Source organism: Hypomesus transpacificus, chromosome 22, assembly GCF_021917145.1.
Source record: "Hypomesus transpacificus isolate Combined female chromosome 22, fHypTra1, whole genome shotgun sequence".
Taxonomy (NCBI): Eukaryota; Metazoa; Chordata; class Actinopteri; order Osmeriformes; family Osmeridae; genus Hypomesus; species Hypomesus transpacificus.
Window position 1 is genome coordinate 7,443,078 of NC_061081.1, and position 19,767 is coordinate 7,462,844.

Sequence of the window (19,767 nt, forward strand, 5' to 3'; positions counted from 1 at the left end):
AGAGAGGTGAGAGAGAGAGATGGGAGAGAGAGGTAGGGGAGAGAGGTGAGAGAGAGGTGAGAGAGAGAGGGGAGAGATGGGGGAGAGAAGTGAGAGAGAGATGGGAGAGAGAGATGGGAGAAAGGTGAGCGAGAGGTGGGGGAGAGATGGGGGAGAGAGGTGAGAGAGAGGTGGGGAGAGGTGAGAGAGAAAAGCAGTTAGTGAAAAGTTGAAAAAGTATGGGGAGGGGTAACTAGGGGGTGCTGTTCAGTCATGGGTCCTTCTGTCTGAGCCTGTTGCATAATTTCCAGTTGAATCACACCCACACACAGCATCTCAAGCAAACGAATCTACATATGGAAGTAATGCCAACAGTAATAAGCTTTATCATATACATACCAGTTTACCTAATTATGACTCCTCTATTGTAGATAAAATATCACTTAATATCAAATCCAGACATGAGTGTAGTGTACTGCAGTACTTTAATGTAGGGCTACCTGTGTAGTTCTCGTTGCCCTGGGTGGTTTCGCTCAGTAGCTGGGCCATGGCAGAGCTCACAGCCTTGGTGCAAGCGCCCAGGTCTTGAGAACACTTCTCCAGCTGAACGGGAACAAACAAAAAACCTCTTGACACTAGCTTATTTACTTTTTTTAAGTTTGTTTTTAAGTTTGAAAAGAACTTTTTCCTGGTTCGAGGGAGAATACAGTTTGTTTGTGTGCATGTGGAAGAAGTATACAGATGGCCATCTGTTGAGTAGGTGGTACCTCTGGACCTGTTTGAGTGTGTAAGACGGCATGTGTGTGTTTGTGTGCTGGCCATCCTTTCTCACCGTCTCTCCTGGCAGGGGTTTGAGTTTGCCGTCGGCAGCAGAGACCTTGGCCTCCTGCATGTCTTTCTCCAGTCCCCTCACCACTGTCAGAGCATTGTCTATCTCCAGAGGGCCACACGCTTCCTGTGCCTGCGCCAAAAAACAGGAAGTGATGACAAGAAAATGAGCAGAGTGTTGGGGAAAAGGATAGGTACCCCATTTTGAGAGAGGCAGGACATGTTACAAATACAATTAGCTTGGAAGATGGCAGTGAATTAAGTCCAGTTTTTATGTTTGATGTTGATGATAATTTTATGTCTGAATGTTTATATTGCTATAATGCTATATTGGTATAAATAAAATCCAAGCATAGCCGTTGAACACAATTAAAAGGGGAGGCAACAAATGTTACCTTCCCATTGGAATAATGGTGAACAATCCTAAAGCCCTGAATAAACACTAAATGCACCCTAGCCCAGTCCCTGCTTGTAATATCAGGGTGGGGTGTGGTACCTTCTGGGAGGCAGTGCGGAGCTCTGCGAGTGCACTGGCCAGGTTCTTGGCACACTGGCTGAGCTGCATAGCAGAGGCCTGGTCACTGATGGTGGGTACTGTCGCTTTGGCAGCGGTCACCATCTTGGCACCGGGCTGAGAGGAAGAGTAAGGTGTTGCTGGTTACTATACATTCTTTCACAGACAAAGGAAAGCGTGTTTGCGTTATTTTGGGCTACGTGGTGCTGCAAAAGTGACAGGCAAACACCCAGTGGTGTGCCATATAAAACAGGATTTCAGAAGAAATATCCAAGCTTCCTGCTTTTGTGTTTGGTTTCCGCTGGTCTCTTCCTTATAACATGCATCCTTCTATGATCCTCAGGCACATAGTGTCACTGCACAACTTCAAAAAAAAGCTTTACTGAAACAATTACACATACAGTAATGCAAAAACGCCTATAAAGAAGAAGTGTCATATTGTAAAAACAAAACAAAAACTGTCTATACAGCAACGTCTGATATGGCATGACATGACAGAGCACTTACCTCTTAGAAAGAAAATCTTATCTATCTTATATTCATACAACTGAAATTGGTGGCAAGTGTGTTCTTTGTGGGAAACACCAACTGACCTGGAGGAAGTTCTGGCCGGCACCAATGAGGGAGAGCTGGGCACTGGGGCTGTCTGGCTGGGATTGGCTACCACGTACCCCCTGGACCAACTGTGGGATCTGGTCTGCCACCACCTTACACACACACACACACACACACACACACACACACACACACACACACACACACACACACACACACACACACACACACACACACACACACACACACACACACACACACACACACACACACACACACACACACACACACACACACACACAGTGAGTCTATAGAGACACATGCTTTCTCACAGTGTATTGTATGGAGGTGTGACACTAGCAATATCTGCTAGTATGAAACCAATGCTTAAAAGAGAAACAAGGAAGTGAGAGGGGTGTTGCCATGGCATCAGGTCTCTTACCTTGCAGCTCTGTACAAGCTGTTGCTGGGCAGCTGGGTTCTTATTGGATGAGGCAGCATGCTGGGCAGCAGCGATGGTTTGAGTGGCAGCTGCTGCTGCCTGCTTGGCTGCATTCTGACAAAAAAAGGAAATGGTTATTTATGTTAGATACAAATCTTGAGCCTCTGTAAACAGCACATGCGCTAACTGGATGCACGCTTGAAGCTTATCTGCTCATTTGAGCACAGACCAAAATTGGCTCAGAATTCTGAAGATTATGCTAACTTCTACAAGGCAAACATCCTGATGTGATTTACATTTACATTACATTTAGTCATTTAGCAGACGCTCTTATCCAGAGCGACTTACAGTAAGTACAGGGACATTCAAGTAGGGTGAAGAGGCAAGTAGGGTGAAGTGCCTTGCCCAAGGCACTTGCCCAAGGACACAACATCATTTGACCCGGCGGGGAATCGATCCGGTAACCTTCTGATTACTAGCCCGACTCCCTCACCGCTCAGCCATCTGACTCCCTTATTTTTATATGATTTAATATCTGTGCATATGTTAATGTTTGTTTATGCATGCTAACAAGCAGCAAGAGGTAATGACGCTATGTGTTTCACACAAACAAATTGTTTGACCATGACAACATTTACAATAAAATCTTTCAGAAGCGTTGCTCTACACGCCTATGCCTCCCTCTCTGCTAAGTTAAGACATGTCTTAGCTACTTGTTGCTATAGGGGAACTTCCAGATACAAAGCTGTTCTTGTGGACCTGCAGTATTACTAAACATGAGGCAGTATTAATGCTAGCCACAGGGCAACACAAATAGGTGAATTTATAACACCAAAACATTTGATTGTTGTGCTCTTTACCATGTGTTTTGATAGTTTTTTTTTTTGGGGGGGGGGAGCCTATTGTAATGTGAGTAGGCAGACTTTATTAGCTCTCAGTATGGTTGAATAGGGAGCTCTCAAGCTCACCAGTAAATCTGCTGCAGATGTTCAAATATTCCCTACTCGTTTCAGCCTCTAGTCTCAACTTGTTTGTCTGGGTACAGGGCTGCCAACTTTTCAAAAAACTTGGAGCTAGCTTTTGCGGGTGTTCGCGTGTCTATGTTGCTTCACTCCATGTGCCTGTGGCTCGTCCACTACTGTTTACAACGTGAGCAGGACTACTTGGTTGGCGTTGTCTTAGCGTGAGAAATACAAGGTGTGGCGTGAGGGCGTGTGAACTGCGTGTGTCTCACGGCCAATGCGTGAGAGTTGGCAGCCCTGTGGGTATTCTCTTTCCCATGACAAACAGTCAGACACCACAATCCTCCTAATCTTCCTCCTCACCTCAAGTTTGTTCACGAGTCTCTTTTTGATGGCGTTCTGTGCGGCGGCATTAGTGGCCATGCGTAGCCCCTCAGCAGCCTCGCGTAGCTTCTGCTGCTGCTCCTCGCTGTCTGGGTTCGCAGCAGCGCCCTGAGAACACGTACAAACACTCACAGCTTGGAAACAGATCTGGAGGTACATCATTTATAAATGCTAGGAAAGGCCTTACACAACTTCACCATTCAAATCTTACTGCTCCAAACAGACAGACCAGTTCTTAAATCGAGGCCTCAGTGCCAATACTACACTCATAAATCTTAGAAGTTGGATGAAGGGAATAGTTGGGAAGGGGATGGGATGAGGGAAGAGTATGTTGGGGGGGCTGTAGCTCAGTGTCAGACCTTGGCAGCCTCCACCATCTTTGCAGTGGCATCGGCCAACAGCTTGGCAGCAGACAGCAGCTTGCGAGAGTTCTCCAAGTCCGACTCGCCCTCGGCATCCATCTTGATGGCGTTGACCAGGTCAGAGGTGGCCTGGGCCAGGATACGGGCCTGCCTCACCATCTCACCTGAAAGAGGGAAGGGGGAAGAGGGGGAGAAAGAGATGTTAACAGGCAGAAAAAGGGGGAAAAGAGAAGGGCAGTGGAAAAAGAGACAATCAAAAAAGGGGGTGTTAAGGAATAGAGTGGGATGAATGGAGAAGGAAAAGATTCAGCAAGATCTTAATCCATATTTGGTTTTAATGGTGCAAGAGCAAAAGTAGAAAGGATCCAACAAGGAAATTCTCATTGAATGCATACATTTCCCTACATTGGGCATGATAACTAATCACTAGTTGGAGGTTGACCCCCACAACCAAACATTGACCCGTCCGGCCCCCACACCCACCAGCATCTCCCATGGAGCTGAAGATGTTCTCTGTCACGTCTAAGATGCGGTCGGTGGCCTCGCCATGGGGTCCGATTGGCTGGCTGCCGGAGGCATACTGCTTAATGTGCTGCAGTAGGTCGTTGAGGGCGTGCGTCACACCAGTTGCGGCGACGCCCACCTGCTTCAAGAGCTGCTCATCGCTGGTGGCACCTTGCGAAGCCTCCACGCAGCCCTCGACCGACTTAGCCACCAGCTTCCCCGCCTCAATCAACTGCTCCTGGCACACCGGCGAGCTAATGGTGGGTGCTACCACCTGAGGGGAAAGGTTGGAAGGGGGGCGGGAGGAGCAGAGGCAAAAGATGAAGGAGAGAGATGTCAGGGTTTGGGTAGAAGTATGATTTGTATGATGATGACAACTTTTAACAAGTTAGAGTGTAACAAAATCCAGCATGATTTAGTTAGTGATCACTCACGCGGGTGCAGGCCACCAGCTGGGAGGTGGAGAGGGCACACTGGGTTGCGGCAGCAATGACGCGGTTCTGGAGGGCCGAGTCCTCCGTCTTCTGGGCCACGTTCTTGGCCTTCAGCACTAGCGCAGCAGCGGCATTAGCCACAGCCTTCGCCAGCTGCATAAGCATGTCCTGAAAACCAAGTAAGCACACTGGTAAACACCCGTTTTTGCATCCCATTAACGTACAGTAGGTAGCCTTATTATTAGTCAACCCCAAACCTAAAAGGAAGAAAATTATGTTGACAAATAAAATAAAAAATAAAGATTTTCCGGAATTACACGTTCTAAATTGTTTGGAAAATTCTAGAAATTAAATTGTGTAAATTAAGAATATTTCATGCAATTCAAAAATACCCAACACAGCCCTGCAGATCAAGATTTCGCAGGTTCTAGGCCCCCTCCGTGTGTCACTAGGTTCAAAGCATCTGCTATAAGAATATATGACATCACCCCAGCAGGTAGAACACAGGTAGACATGAGGGTCGTATTGGTGACTCTTCTATCAATACATCCCTCTCTATATAACTTCCCAACATTCTTTCACCCACAGAAGGGGAAAGAGTCAAGACTCAAGTCAAGCTCTGTATTGCATGGATCAGAGTTGGGTACTAACTAATTCTATCTCATTTAAAACTGGAATTGCCATTAGTTTGGGCCTGAGTAACAAAGAGGTGGAAATGCCTTAAAACATGTGCAACTGTTTAAATCCTGATTATCAGATATTTCTTAACGGAGGAAAACTGATGCATGTGCTGCCAAACGTGTTATGTCAGCACAGTAGCATTTTCCCCCTGGAAGAAAAAAGTGACGAGGGGCCTTGCTAGGTGTGTGAAACATGATCCCAGCCAGCTGGAGAGACCCTGGCTGTTATCACACTGTCCTGCCAGACAGCCAGGCCACGCTGCTACACACACACACGCAGGCACACGGAACACATGGAAGTCATTGACATGGGGAGAGAAAGGCCTTTAAAAGCTGCTCCAGAGTACACCACTATACAGGATCTGTGCTCGCTGTCCAAATGCTAAGGTACAATATGGAACACAGCTCTGGACATACACAAAATGTTAGATTTAGAGAGGGTGTTTCTAGATAGAGAGTGGGTCTGGAAGCTTGGCTCAAACGAGAACCCCAGAACACTAATGTTGTACCCTTTGTTGACAATACACATTTCTTTTGGTATCTGATGATACTTGCAGGTCGTAGAACTGACCAAGTTCTCAAAAACAGGACTGAATCAATTTCATGACACAAGGAGAAACCAGATGTAACTACTATTGATTTCTGAAATGCAAATCATTTGACAGCGAGTTGAAAAAAAGGAGACTGTTACTGAGATTGCATAGGCACAATTATGATCCCCATCATCTGATGTTGAATTACACAGTAGTATGATTGGCCAGTGAGACTGATTAGCTTGTGTTTTCGAGGACAGGTTTGTTACCATCATTTGACAATAAGGGGGGACGTTCCTCATGGCACCCCTGAAAGATCCTTTACCTAAAAACTGAATAACGCAGTCATAAAAGATAAGGTTATAGTATCTGACGGCCAGGTAGTCTTATACAGATAAGTTAGTCCACAACAACTGGGAACTTTTTTGGTATGAAGGCCTTGTTCATTTAGAATATGAACCTGGACAGTCATTAGCCTACGTATTTCCACTAAAGTCTGAATAAGACAAATATACATCAGGTCTGATTGTGTTCATTAGAATCACCATAGCCAAACAGTTTAGTCTGGGCTGGTTCACTCTGGGTGGGGTTATGGTTGGTGGGGTTACTACCTGGAAGTGAGGGTTTGCATCCGTTTCACCGATGTGAGAAAGCAGCTCGCCGCTGGCCTGGCCTACATTGCCTGCAGCCTGCAGAAGGTTCTGGCGGGGCTGATTGGGGGAAAAAGACAACAAAAACACAGGTCACATGACAGAACAACATTGGCAGCTAACGGTTCTCTAATGAGCGGTGATTACCTTTGTTCTTTCCTATGTGTCTGTTACTTTAATTCAAATATTATATAGAGTAGAAACATTGTATACATGTAGCTAACAGGGTAACTACAAAACAATGTCGTTAAGTGACTCGTTAATTTAAAATGCTTACCCAAAGCAATCCATTCATGAAATGCAATGTAAAAACCAAGAACATATGACCAAACAATTTTACTATACAACTTAGAATATCGAATACCTGATCAATATATCTGCAACAAACACTACTTCATTTCCCTTCATCCTCTTGACCCTACCTCAGTATTGGCTGGCTGCGCCGTCTTGAGCATGTCGGACACGGCAAATGCCAGGTTCTTGGCGGCGCCTAGGAGCTGCTGTCCATTGCCGCCCTCGTCTTCCATGAGGGCGGCCAGCAGCTTGACACCCTTAGACATCTCTGTCAGGTTGGAGGAGATGGTGGTGACAGCACAGCCCACTGCCGTGTAGTCAGTCTCCGCCGGATCACCTGGAAAAATGGGGCGAAAATGACAAAACTAATTGCTTCTTTCCCCTTTCTTCAAAGGAGATTGAGCAGTTTCACCACCAGTACTACCAGACGTCTAAGGTTCTAGAGTCCAAGACTGTGCTGGCCATGCTGGGCTGTCCGCACCTGCAGTGAGGTTGACCATGGAGGCTGTTCCTGCAGTAATGGCGTCCACCTGGGAGTGGATCTCGTGTTTGGACTCGTCCATCTTGTTCTTGCGCCAGGCTTGGGAGGCCTGGACATGGGGAGGGCCCGGTAACAGTTTATAACAACACTCAGCTTGAAGCTGAATATACATTCTGCCATTTGGATTGGTCTTCTCAAAGTTAGCAGCAGTTGAACAAAATGCTGTTTGTGTGTATGATTGGAATTCCTCAAAGTATTCATTTAACTGCAAAACATGTGCTAAACTAAGTAATATCACCATCAACAATAAACCAAAAGGCAGAAGTCATATCGCACACAGATTTTCAATTGTGTCTTACCGCGTCCGTGCCCAACGGAGGCAAGGCATCCAACTCATCCAGCGAGGCCTGGGCAGCCTGCACTGCCTGCATGCTGGAATTGATGGTGCCAGTTAAGGCCTGCTGGGCTGACGTCTGCAGGGGAGGGAGACAGAATTACAGAAACTATCCTAAAATACGGATACATTTCACAATATACATTTTCCACTATGCTATTTCATACTCATTTTTTAGATATTGTATTCATTACAGCACAACCATATGGAGGCCTCTTTTATTTCCACATGTGATGCGACTTTCCTTATAAACCGAGCCTTCAAATGGTACGTGCATGACAGTCCTACTGTATTTCTGGACTAACCAGCTACAGCAACGACATCTAGCCTCATATGCTGGCATTTACTTGATCTTGTGACATTTGGTCTCACCAGCGGGGGCATGTGTCCCCGGTGCATCTGTCCACTGGTGATGTGCTGCTTGGCCTGAGGCATGGAGCCCATCTGGAAGCTCTCTGGGCCCCCGGCCCCCGAGCGCATGATGGCGGGCAGGGCCACAGAGCCCGTTTCTACCTTCACCACCTTGTTGAACTGTTGCTGTAGCACTGTGGACCTGGGGGGGGGGAAGGGGGTTGGAGAGGACAGGGAAACGAAACAAGGGTAGATGGGGCAGAGGGAAAATATCAGGCAACTAATACGATACTGTGCTTCATGGACCATCAAACTATTAAAATGGATACAAATAAGGATTAAAGCAACACAGTACAGAAGCAGATTATAAACATACCAAACATGAAAAAATAGCAAGCCCCTAAAAAATTCCATACCCACCCTACAAACAAGAATGTAGCCAGTGACAGGGCTGACTTCACTCCATTCCACACACTGATATCACTGAATACACACCCACGGACAGGAAGCTATGCTACCGGATGACAAATATCTGACACACACAAACACACACTGCTGCAGAACAGCTGCACTCACTTTTTGGGCGACACAGAGTCCTCCAACATAGTGGACTCCTCATCTCCCTCTAAGCCAAAGTGGTCTTTGCTCTTTTTCTGAGGAAGGACAGGAAATGAGATATTTAGGTTTATGTAGTAGTTCAACTGGTCACTGAACATTAAAAGTACTCACCGAGGGTTAGTCATTGAATCTACAGTTCAAGATCTTTTAGAAGTTCAAAGGGACATTTTGGAATCTTATGGCTGGATCTTTAGAAGGTTACAATTTCTTGGAGAGCACATTTCACTTTCAGTATGGTGTCTGTGATGTACTTAACTCAGAAAACACAGCATGTATTGTTTATGGACTGTACATTCAGTATTTCCATGAAGCTCTGCTATTTCCATGCAGTATACAAAAAAGATGTGAGGGTGCAAGATCTGGGGCTGTCCCTCCCTACAGAAGTTACACAAAGGGCACTGCAGACCCCACTTATGCCACATAAAGAGGATGCATCACTAGACAATAACTCATTGTCCTAATGTAGTAAAGCGTACGTAGACCACAACCAGCTTCATGAGTCAAATAACATTTGGTGTGACTTGATGTTGCACATTTACCTTTTTAAGGATAATGTCAATATAGCCGGCAATCAGCTGGGCAATTTGTTCTCCTTCAGTGGTTTGGACAGAGTAGTAGCCATCTTGATAGTCCCCAAAATCCTACAGCAGGATGAATGAATTTATCAGTTGTAACAAAATCATCAAAGCCTGCCAAACACTGCTTTAATTCTTATTTTTTAAGCATTCAAAATATTTAGAATGAACAAAGATAAAGCAAAAAATGCAAAAACTACATGAAAAAGAAATATGAAACAATAAGAAAAAAAAATTTTTTTTGTTATTGTTCATCCGTTTATAAGATTAACAATGTTGCTCAAACATCATAAACATGGGTCAGAAAAGATAAACATGTTAATTGGAATGTCCCTGTGACATGTAGAATGCAGCGTCAAGGGTCAAAACTACAGCCTAGTAAATATACTATGGTTATTCCAAGTAGTACTACATCCTGGTCACTAACAGTCTAGTACACAGTACAGTGTGCTGAGGTGGGAACTATCAGAACAGCTGATTACCAGCAGTTATACTGAGTTTTAGTGGGTCAAGGTGAGAAAGATGACCTACCAGGGTGAAGCTCTTGGGTGAGGCAGCCCAGCGCTTGATGTTGGTCAGGTTCCACTCCTGGATCACTTCCTTGGTCTTCTCATCCACCCTCATCACACACTCCTTGGTGATGCCCAGCAGACGAGGTACCAGTTTGTTCTTGCCCTTCATCTTCTCCTGCAGGAGAGAGATTGTCCACATAAACGATTAAAGGCCAATGCACACAAAATGACATTAAATCACTTTAGCATTTCCTTACAAAGAACACAAGCATTGAGAACAAAACAGCATTTTCATATCCTCAACAGTCTGGGGCATTTGAGAGGGGCTTAAAAAACGTAGAAACTGGACTGAATAAGGATTGCCAATTGATGCCAAAATGTCATACTATAGAACTTTTGTTTGTTGACTGCATAATAGCATTATGTAGGCTGCACACAAGCACACAGCATTCAGACATCAATTACATCTCGGGAGGTCTTACTTTACCTTGACTAAGAAGAAAGACACTCCATAGGTCTTGAGAGACCGGGCCAGTTTGACATAGCTGACTTTAGCCTCTATTTCTGTCATGTTTTGGTAGTTCTTGTGTGCCTGTAGAGAGAGGAAAAAGAAAATATGCCCAATAATCAAAGGCTAGATTCTTTACAACAAGTGATATAAAACAAGGTACAATAAATCCACATGAATAAGGTTGGTATTATGTGCAACAATAAACTCAACAAAGTCAGCCTCGTTTTACTTATCATGCATATTTTAACAATGATAAAAAGATGGCAGACAGAGAAGCAAGCCTTTGTTATTATTTTACATTATAACAAACACCCGCTGAAAGGACTACGATATTTTCAGACCCAAATGACATATTTGCCTGGCCTTGGATCAGGGCCAGAGCAGATTAAGTATGACTGACCTGACATTGACCCCCCTCACATGGGGCTGAGGGTCTAGAGGCTGTGGTGGCCAACTGTAAAGCCTTACCTGGAAGATTCTTTTCTCGCCCTTGTTTTTGATGTACTCTTTAGGGAGGAACTCCTTCAGACTGAGAGTAGGGATGAATGGGACAAAAGGGGGAGGTTATTATTAAATATAAACACACTTTTACAAAGAAGAAGAAAAAATAGTTGATGAGCAAAAACTAAATCTTTGCAATTCTTCCAACAAGATACTGTTTATAAACCTGTTTGATGTTTTGATCAAATAGGTGCTTACTCTAAAAATCCTGGTTTGTGCTTTGTCTCGTTGTGGTCACCAAACTGGATTTGACACTGGTAACCAGCAAAGTCGCAGGCCTTTTCAAAAGAGACAGGATGGGAGCCATTCAGAATGTCATCACGTGCCTGCATAGGGATAAAAAGACACAATCGGGTCATTATTTGCGGGTCTCTCCATTTTACAAGCAAAACATTACAAAATTATGAGTCAAGAGAGAACACAGGATTTTCAACAGAGCCAGAAGAAAGAAACAGGGCGGAGAACAGCATGACTGGATACTGTAGAGTTTCCTTTTGGTTTCTAAGTAACTTCCAATGAAAATACAAAATTAAATATAGCTTCATGCTGCAATGGCGGATTCCTCCTCAAAATTGCAAATTATTTTTTAATTGACACAGTTAAAGGATAGTGTGTTATGAGTGTTATGGATACGTGGTGTCGGCGGTTGTTCACAGGTGTAAAAGCATCAGCCTGAGTTCTGAGTCTGTGCTTGCGTTTACCTGGACGTAGAGCAGGTTGAGCTGAACGGGGTCTCTGGAGTCCACATTCTGATCTGAGTAGAAGAATTTCCTCCTAAGAAGCAGCATTTCTGTCTCCTCCACGCCCTGCTCCCTCAGGGTACGCCCGTGGTCCAGCCAGTTCACTGATAACAGCAATCAGTCAGCAGTTGGACAGTCAGTTATACAGTGATACAGTCAGTCAATTGCTAGACCACTGTCAATCAATGAATAGTCACAATCAATACATTTGTATAATTGTGCAGTATGGCTGCATATTATTGTCAAGCAACGTCAAATACTTTGCTGATGTGAAACAATATAATTTATGTCAATAGATGACAGTTCAGGATATAGTGAGCTGCAAGGATATAAGATGCCTTATCCTGGTGAGGCGAAGCCTTTGAGTGAACGTGTTACTATGCGTCTTACATTCATCATCTGTGTGAAGTTTCTGCTTTAGTTTCTCCATCTTCTTGTCATCTCGGAGGAGGGTTTTGTCCCTCTTCAGAGTGCCTGTGGTCTCCTCCTTCTTCTCCTCACCAAGGTCATGAACCAATGAGTACTCGTCGTAATTTGTGATACCTGAATAAAATGGATTGTCAGGGAGGCAGTTGACAACTCTTGTCGACAAAGAAAAACGCTTTTGATCAACTACATCATAAGGTGTACCATACTTTAGTTAGTTAGGTAGTCAACCAACTCACATTAGCATACTACCACAACTAAGAGATTGTGACTGTGTTAGCTAGCTAGTGACGAGGATACTGCCATACATCCACTTACCTATCCTGGCACAGATGGTCATAAGCATGTCGCTGACAATCTTGGAGTCGTCCACCATGACGGTTTTCACTGTCCCGTCCAGCATGCGGATCTTCAGTGGCCTCTGCTTCTTCTTGTATTCCAGAGTGTCCTGACAAAGAAAATATACAAGGTTAACCATTCACCTCAGCAATTTAAGCCACCTCACTAAATCTGAATGTTAGCCATTGCATTCACTGGCAGTCGATTTATAATTGGACTGCATACAATTTGTAATTTGATTTTGCTACTAGAATCATCACGGCACATATCTAAATACCGCTGTGTGCCACACACTCTGGTGTAGAATAACTTTGAACATGCCAAGTTCACATACAGCCCTTCAGACTACTAATCCAAACAAGTATGGCCCTAAGAAGAAAAGTAGGTGACAAGTCCTTCAGTACTGGCTATGTTGTATTGGGTGAACAAGACGACAAGGATATGGAACTACTTAGGAGAGTTGGGATTCATATTGGTGGGCAACATAAACTGGTCAACTGGAAGTCACTCACTCCATTCCTCAACATGTAGTAGTCCAGGGCTTTGCCTGCCTCCAGCCAGATGCCTTTCTTTGGGTCCTCGTCCGACAAGAACAGGCCATAATCATTGGCTGCAGAAGGAGAGCAAAAGAGCCTGTCAGAGGCTGTGTGTGTGTATGCATCCATGTAAGCTATACCAACCTTTATTGGAAAGATGTATTAAAAACAATCTCGAAAGCATGAGGCAACCACTGACAGCTACAATGGTGTCAACAACTAACAGCTGTAGTGCTTTACCTTGATCCACATTAGAAAGAATGTAACAGCGTGTCCCTGTAGGGCGTTATATATATACAGTGCCCTCCAAAAGTATTGGAACAGTGAGGCCAATTCCTTTATTTTTGCTGTAGACTGAAAACATTTGGGCTTGACATCAAACGATGAATGTGAAACCAGAGATCAACGTTTCAGCTTTTATTTCCAGGTATTTACATCAGGATCTGATGCACAAATTAGAAAATATCACCTTTTTGTTCGAACCCACCCATTTGTCACGTGAGCAAAAGTATTGGAACATGTGACTGACAGGTGTGTTTTGTTGCCCAGGTGTGTCCTATTACATACATTATTCAATCAATAAATACCACTGAATGTCTACACTCAGGTTCAGATTGGGTAAGATAGGTTTTGTCTATGCAGACTGTATTCAGAGGTGAAAACAACATGAAAACCAGAGCGCTGTCTTTGGGTGAAAAACAAGCAATTGTGAGTCTTAGAGAAGATGGAAAATCAATCAGAGCCATTGCAGAAACATTGGCCATAGCCAGTATAACCATTTGGAATGTCCTGAAGAAGAAGAAAACTACTGGTGTACTAAGTAACAGACGTCGAACAGGTAGACCAAGGAAAACATCAGCAGTTGATGACAGAAACATTGTGAGAGCTGTAAAGAAAGACCCTAAAACAACTGTTAGTGAGATCAGCAACAACCTCCAGATGGCAGGAGTGAAGGTATCACTATCTACTGTTCGCAGAAGACTTCATGAACAAAAGTACAAGGGCTACACCAGAAGATGCAAACCACTCATTAGCAAGAAGAATAGGAAGGCCAGGCTGGAAATTGCCAAAAAGTACAGAGATGAACCTCAAAAATTCTGGGACAAAGTTTTATGGACTGATGAGACAAAGATTAACTTTTACCAAAGTGATGGAAAGGCTAAAGTTTGGAGAAAGAAAGGAACTGCTCATGATCCCAAACACACAAGCTCATCTGTGAAACACGGTGGAGGTAATGTCATGGCTTGGGCTTGCATGGCTTCTTCTGGGACGGGCTCATTAATCTTCATTGAGGATGTAACACATGATGGCAGCAGCAAAATGACCTCGGAAGTCTACAGAAACATTTTGTCTGCCAATTTAAGGAAAGATGCAACCAAACTGATTGGCAGAGCCTTCATCATGCAGCAAGATAACGACCCAAAACACACTGCCAAAACAACAAAGGAGTTCATCAGGGGCAAGAAATGGAAGGTATTAGACTGGCCAAGTCAATCTCCAGACTTAAACCCTATAGAGCATGCATTTTACCTGCTTAAGAGGAGACTGAAGGGAGGAACCCCACAAAACAAACAACAACTGAAAGAGGCTGCAGTGAAAGCCTGGGAAAGCATCAAAAAGGAAGAATGCAAAAGTTTGGTGACGTCAATGGGTCACAGACTTGCTGCAGTTATTGAAAGCAAAGGATTTGCAACTAAATATTAAGTCTTATTCACTTAAATATGTTTTAAGTATATCTGTTCCAATACTTTTGCTCACATGACAAATGGGTGGATTCAAACAAAATGTGATATTTTCTTAGTTGTGCATCAGATCCTGATGTAAATACCTGGAAATAAAAGCTGAAATGTTGATCTCTGGTCTCACGTTCATTATTTGATGTCAAGCCCAAATGTTTTCAGTCTACAGCAAAAATAAAGGAATTCGCCTCACTGTTCCAATACTTTTGGAGGGCACTGTATATTTAATGCCTATAGCTTGCACCCCAGAGCTGCATAGTTCTCTGCCATTTAAGCTGCTGAACATTCCATATTAGCTGTTAATGTTGGCCAGCTCTGTCCTCTCTCGCTCATGCTCCTTCTAACTCTTTCTGGCTCAGTCTTTCTCCCCCCTGCTTTAAGTGGAAAATTACTTACAGGTTGGGACAAGTAAAGAAGAGACTATCCACAAAGCACACGTTTAGAAATACTTGTGTAACTTTTGTAGTCGTTTGCAATTGCAAAATTCCAATTGGACCTGGTGCATATGACCTAATTGCACTTAGGGAGGAAAATCAACTGGCTGGGGACAATGACAGGACACAAGAAGAAGGCGTTTATGCATGAGGAAAGATGGGTGTGGATGCACACAGGCTTTCCCAATTTCAAATTTCTCAATGTTTTGTCATGGTGTTGTTAGACTACCAATGAATCATCACGGAACATATACGGTTTGTTTACACCCGGTCGGTAAACTGACAAATACATCGGATATCGACGATAGGAGCCGTGAAAGGAACATTATTTGTGTGTGCAGCTCACTACTCACGCTGGCCCAGCTGTGCCTCCGGTACTCTCTCCCTGATGATGCGGCATGCGTCGTACACCATGGTGGAGGGCTCAAACTGCATGGTCTTCACCACGTTCCCCACGCCGATCTTCAATGACAGTGCCACCATGACTGCCGTTCTCTGATTCCACCGCTGTTACACCTGCCGTCAGAACACGAGCCGGATGGTTTGTTTGGCGTATACCCATAACCGTGTAAAAATGCCACGGTATGATGTTACATGCCATTTTGAAACAGTTCCTTGAAAAGGCGTGACTTAATGGCTGAGGAAAAGGAAGCAGGAATCAGGATACTTTCAACACTAGTTTCTGTAAAATCATTTTATTATGCATATATATATATTAGGCAAATGGAAAGTGTCTTTTTTCACCTCCTACTGTACTGTGCAAGAAACTGAAAGGTAATATTCAAACTGGGGAAATGGGAGAAGAGGGCCATGGTGTTAGGCAACCAAGTCGAATCTTTCAGACAGTAAGCTACTTCCTCCTTTCTGAGGGGAATTATAGCATCTACACTTAAGTCTTCATGACAAGCCTAGAAATGGGGAACTCAATTCAAAAGTCCCAAAACGAAGTTAACGTGCATGGAAATTGCAGACGTTTAGCAGAAGTGTGACTTCTGCTCTTTTAAAAGTGCACATTTCCACATAATGACCAATGGTTCAAGAGTCATGTTTTGAGAGAGTAGTGTGAATCTGAAGTTACTCTACTAACACATGGAATTCACATACTTGCCACAGGGAAAAACAATAGTTTTTGCTGTGAAATATTTTGCCCGACAGCAAGATAATTCCAGGGATGGCTCTGCTGAGGTTGCCTAGTAATGTGTGTAGATGCCAGTGGATGTAGCAGAACATTCATCCCATCATGACAACATTATTACAGATCTCCTAACATACTTGTAACTTGTATGCTTGTCCATTTCCTAACATTTCTAAAGCCAGCAGTTCAATAATATACCATTAATATTTGGGATTTTGGAGTTAATTTGAAAATGACTTGGGGGTTGGAGCTGTGTGCAAAGCCACCATTGTTCATTAACACACTAATCCATTCTCTACAGATCCATCATCAAGCCAAAACATAATTTATTTCCAGTGACACTTTAATGTCCCTTCTCCATCTGTGGGTTCCCTTGGATTCCAAATACATTCTTCAGAGGAATTCAACTTTAAGGCTTGTAAATCCTGCCTATGTTTAACAGGATACACCAGGCACATCCCAGATGTATACTTGTTTGCATCATTATAGACATCTACTGACAATAGCCACTGTCTTGGAGTCTCTGCATCTTGGAGATAGCTTTGTCGATACTAGGGATGGGCATAATTAATCGACGATCGATTATCGATCATTAAGAATTTAGTCGATGACATTATTGGTTCATCGATAAAACTAATGCGTGTTCTGTTGCGTAGTGTGAGTCTTGAAGGAATGCAATGGATTTCGCTATGTGGCAGCAATTAAACATTTTACCAAATGAAGCCAATGTTTGGAGAAAAAAACGCCACAGGCCTACTCAGTTACCGGCGAGTTTCCATGTATTTCAAAAGTAAACATGAAGAGGTCACGGCGAAGTGTAGCGTGACACCATATTAACAAAAAATTACTTTGTTCACTGCCAACACTGCAAAGCTGAGTATAAATACAACTCCTCTACGACTCAAATGATGTACCACTTGAAGAACGTACATCCGACACTGGTTAGTGGCGGTGCATCCTGCTCTCGGTGCTAGCACGGAGGAGCTGCGATGTACAACGAGCAGAGAAAATTACCCAAACGAATCTGCAAGTCCATTGAGATGGATAGGCTACCCTAAAGTATTGTTGAGGGCGAAGGTTTTTATGAAGCTGGAAGGTTCATAAAAATGAGCGGCCACCTTATGAAGGTTTGTTAATTAGCCGGAAAAAAACGAGGGTCAGTTGTGTTTGAGCACAGGCTTCTAGCTGTCGGCTCCGCTTCTAGGAGTTACAGAAATAGTTGTTTTTCTAATCTTGTAATAGCTACAGATCTCAATGTGGAAACACGCTGTTTCTTCTATTTTCACTGCATTTTAATATAGCCTATAAATAGTTAATTTTAATATAAATTTTTTAATGATTAATCGAAAATCGATCGTTAATTCTCCCAACGATCGATTAAGACAATTTAGTCGAATGCCCATCCCTAGTCGATACACTGCAAATTACTGTAGACATCACCTGTGTTTGACACAGGAGGTTCTAGGCCCTCATTGACCACTCTCTGGTCCTATATGGGCCTGGAAGAAGATCACATTCATTGGTCAGTGACCTTAACCTTGAAGAATGAATGTATTTGCGCTTCTCATGAAGACTTACAGTGAAATTAAATGAAAATACAAACATAAAAGCTGTCCAAGAACTGAAAGATAACTAGGGAGGACGTTTTTGATATCATCCAAAGTATTCAAATTCAGACACAGCATTCACTTTACCTTTCAAAGAGTATTTTTGCTTTCTATGAAAGTAAATAATGTGCCTATTTCTGTCCGTGCTCAACACAACTTGTAAACATGTGATGACTGAGGAAACCGTCCACCAAAAGACATCAGGCGATCACTAGATCAGAAGCTTGCTGGTCGCTGCAAAATTGTTTAGGACAGACTTCTCAAAAAAGAAACAGAGTGCTTTGGCTACAAAACAACAATGCTTTTGAAAACAAAACTAAGCATCCAATTGCATGTCTTAGCGGCACACCGATACAAATATTTTGATTATAAAGGGGCAACACATTCCTTTACAGAGTCAACATCCACTTACCCCTGCAAAGCCCAAACTCCCCCCTACCAAGTGTCACTTACCTCTAAATCATAAATGAACTATATAGTAACTACAGAACAGTTCCTATGTATCTATAATACTGTTATATATTGCTACGTAGTCCAGGATATTTAAATGATCCCTTGATTTGGGTGTAACAGGTTTTAGTCAAGGCATGAGTAATTAGACTTCTGTATTTCATCAGAATCATGTTTTTTGTGGGTAGAAAGTCTATGAGTATTAGTTATCCAAAGGTTTCACCGACAACGGTCACTAGATCTGTGAATAGAAGGTCAGCAGTTCAAATTCTGATGGACACTATTCTGACATCACCTTAACTGGCTATGTAGCTAGTGTTTAATATGAATGATTATTGAAAGGATAGTTCAAACATTGGAACCGGACATTGTTGCTTCTGCTTGTGAAAGTCACTACTGTTTGTGAATGGATAGAAATGGCCTAAAGAAGAGCAAAAGTCATCAAGACTTGGAGAGGGGTGTCCCGTGGGTAGGTTTTCTCCTCACAGCTGTTTGTTTTTCTCCACCTCTAACTTGCTGAATGGACCCTTGACAGTGCCAATTATGCCTCGAACATTTAGCGCTAATGACACGCTAGTGCTCTTATGCGTAAACAAGTTCTCACTTGACTACATTGACAGGCTGTAAGTTTAAACTTAAGAAGTCCATCAGCATTAAAAAGTGATAGAATATCCACCTCTTAATCTTAGCCTGCTGTGCTAAAAAGGAGTCCCTGCTGTCCAAGCTACAAAAGCCTCTCTAGGTCACTCCAAACTGGTCTACAAGTGAATACAGATTGATGAAATTAGTCCAGTTTTCTTAAGATCCAAAGTCTTCAGTTTTTTTTTTTTAGGAATGCATGTGCTGCTGGGAGATCCACAAGCAAAGGGAAGTAAAGAAAGGGGGTAAAGGAGAAGCAGCACTGTCCTACCTGATAGAAACCCGTCTCAGTGGGAGATGTCCTCCCAGTCAGATGTGGTACGCGGGATTTCCTCTCCTCGGCTGCAGGTTAACAAAGAAGGCAGTTAGCGTGAGTGAAAGGTTTTGGTCTGAATTATTTCATTTACTCAGGACAATTAAATACTGTACAATACAGCGTACGGTACATGCTTTATGAAGGATGTTCTCAATGAACACAAATATAATCAAGATATCACATGTAAAAAAGATACAACCCCTGCAACTATGTTCATGAATCCTGACATAATCTTAGTCTTCTTGTAGGGCTCTATTTACACAGTCAGTGAGCATACAACTCTGCCAAAAGTCTACTTTGATCACTGTCAGTATCTTTCTGAAGGCATCACACTAAATGACT

General features: G+C 43.3%; 1 protein-coding gene across 2 annotated transcripts in view; it reads right to left on the reverse strand.

The window, feature by feature from the left end:
* The window catches only part of tln1 (talin 1), a 56,750-nt gene that overhangs the window by 25,069 nt on the left and 11,914 nt on the right, over window positions 1-19,767 (reverse strand). For both annotated transcript variants that reach the window (XM_047044336.1, XM_047044337.1), the window contains exons 2-27: window positions 19,381-19,451; window positions 15,632-15,794; window positions 13,082-13,179; window positions 12,549-12,678; window positions 12,195-12,347; window positions 11,766-11,908; window positions 11,263-11,390; window positions 11,032-11,092; window positions 10,540-10,644; window positions 10,072-10,227; window positions 9,505-9,606; window positions 8,924-9,000; window positions 8,369-8,549; window positions 7,962-8,075; window positions 7,603-7,711; window positions 7,250-7,458; window positions 6,789-6,887; window positions 4,965-5,132; window positions 4,510-4,804; window positions 4,024-4,190; window positions 3,644-3,772; window positions 2,319-2,432; window positions 1,915-2,028; window positions 1,304-1,438; window positions 812-940; window positions 480-582 (exon numbers count right to left, since the gene is read on the reverse strand). In XM_047044336.1, coding sequence (XP_046900292.1) covers window positions 480-582; window positions 812-940; window positions 1,304-1,438; window positions 1,915-2,028; window positions 2,319-2,432; window positions 3,644-3,772; window positions 4,024-4,190; window positions 4,510-4,804; window positions 4,965-5,132; window positions 6,789-6,887; window positions 7,250-7,458; window positions 7,603-7,711; window positions 7,962-8,075; window positions 8,369-8,549; window positions 8,924-9,000; window positions 9,505-9,606; window positions 10,072-10,227; window positions 10,540-10,644; window positions 11,032-11,092; window positions 11,263-11,390; window positions 11,766-11,908; window positions 12,195-12,347; window positions 12,549-12,678; window positions 13,082-13,179; window positions 15,632-15,761 — 3,349 coding nt within the window. In that variant the 5' untranslated portion in view covers window positions 15,762-15,794; window positions 19,381-19,451. The remainder of the gene's footprint in view (window positions 1-479; window positions 583-811; window positions 941-1,303; window positions 1,439-1,914; window positions 2,029-2,318; window positions 2,433-3,643; window positions 3,773-4,023; window positions 4,191-4,509; window positions 4,805-4,964; window positions 5,133-6,788; window positions 6,888-7,249; window positions 7,459-7,602; window positions 7,712-7,961; window positions 8,076-8,368; window positions 8,550-8,923; window positions 9,001-9,504; window positions 9,607-10,071; window positions 10,228-10,539; window positions 10,645-11,031; window positions 11,093-11,262; window positions 11,391-11,765; window positions 11,909-12,194; window positions 12,348-12,548; window positions 12,679-13,081; window positions 13,180-15,631; window positions 15,795-19,380; window positions 19,452-19,767) is intronic.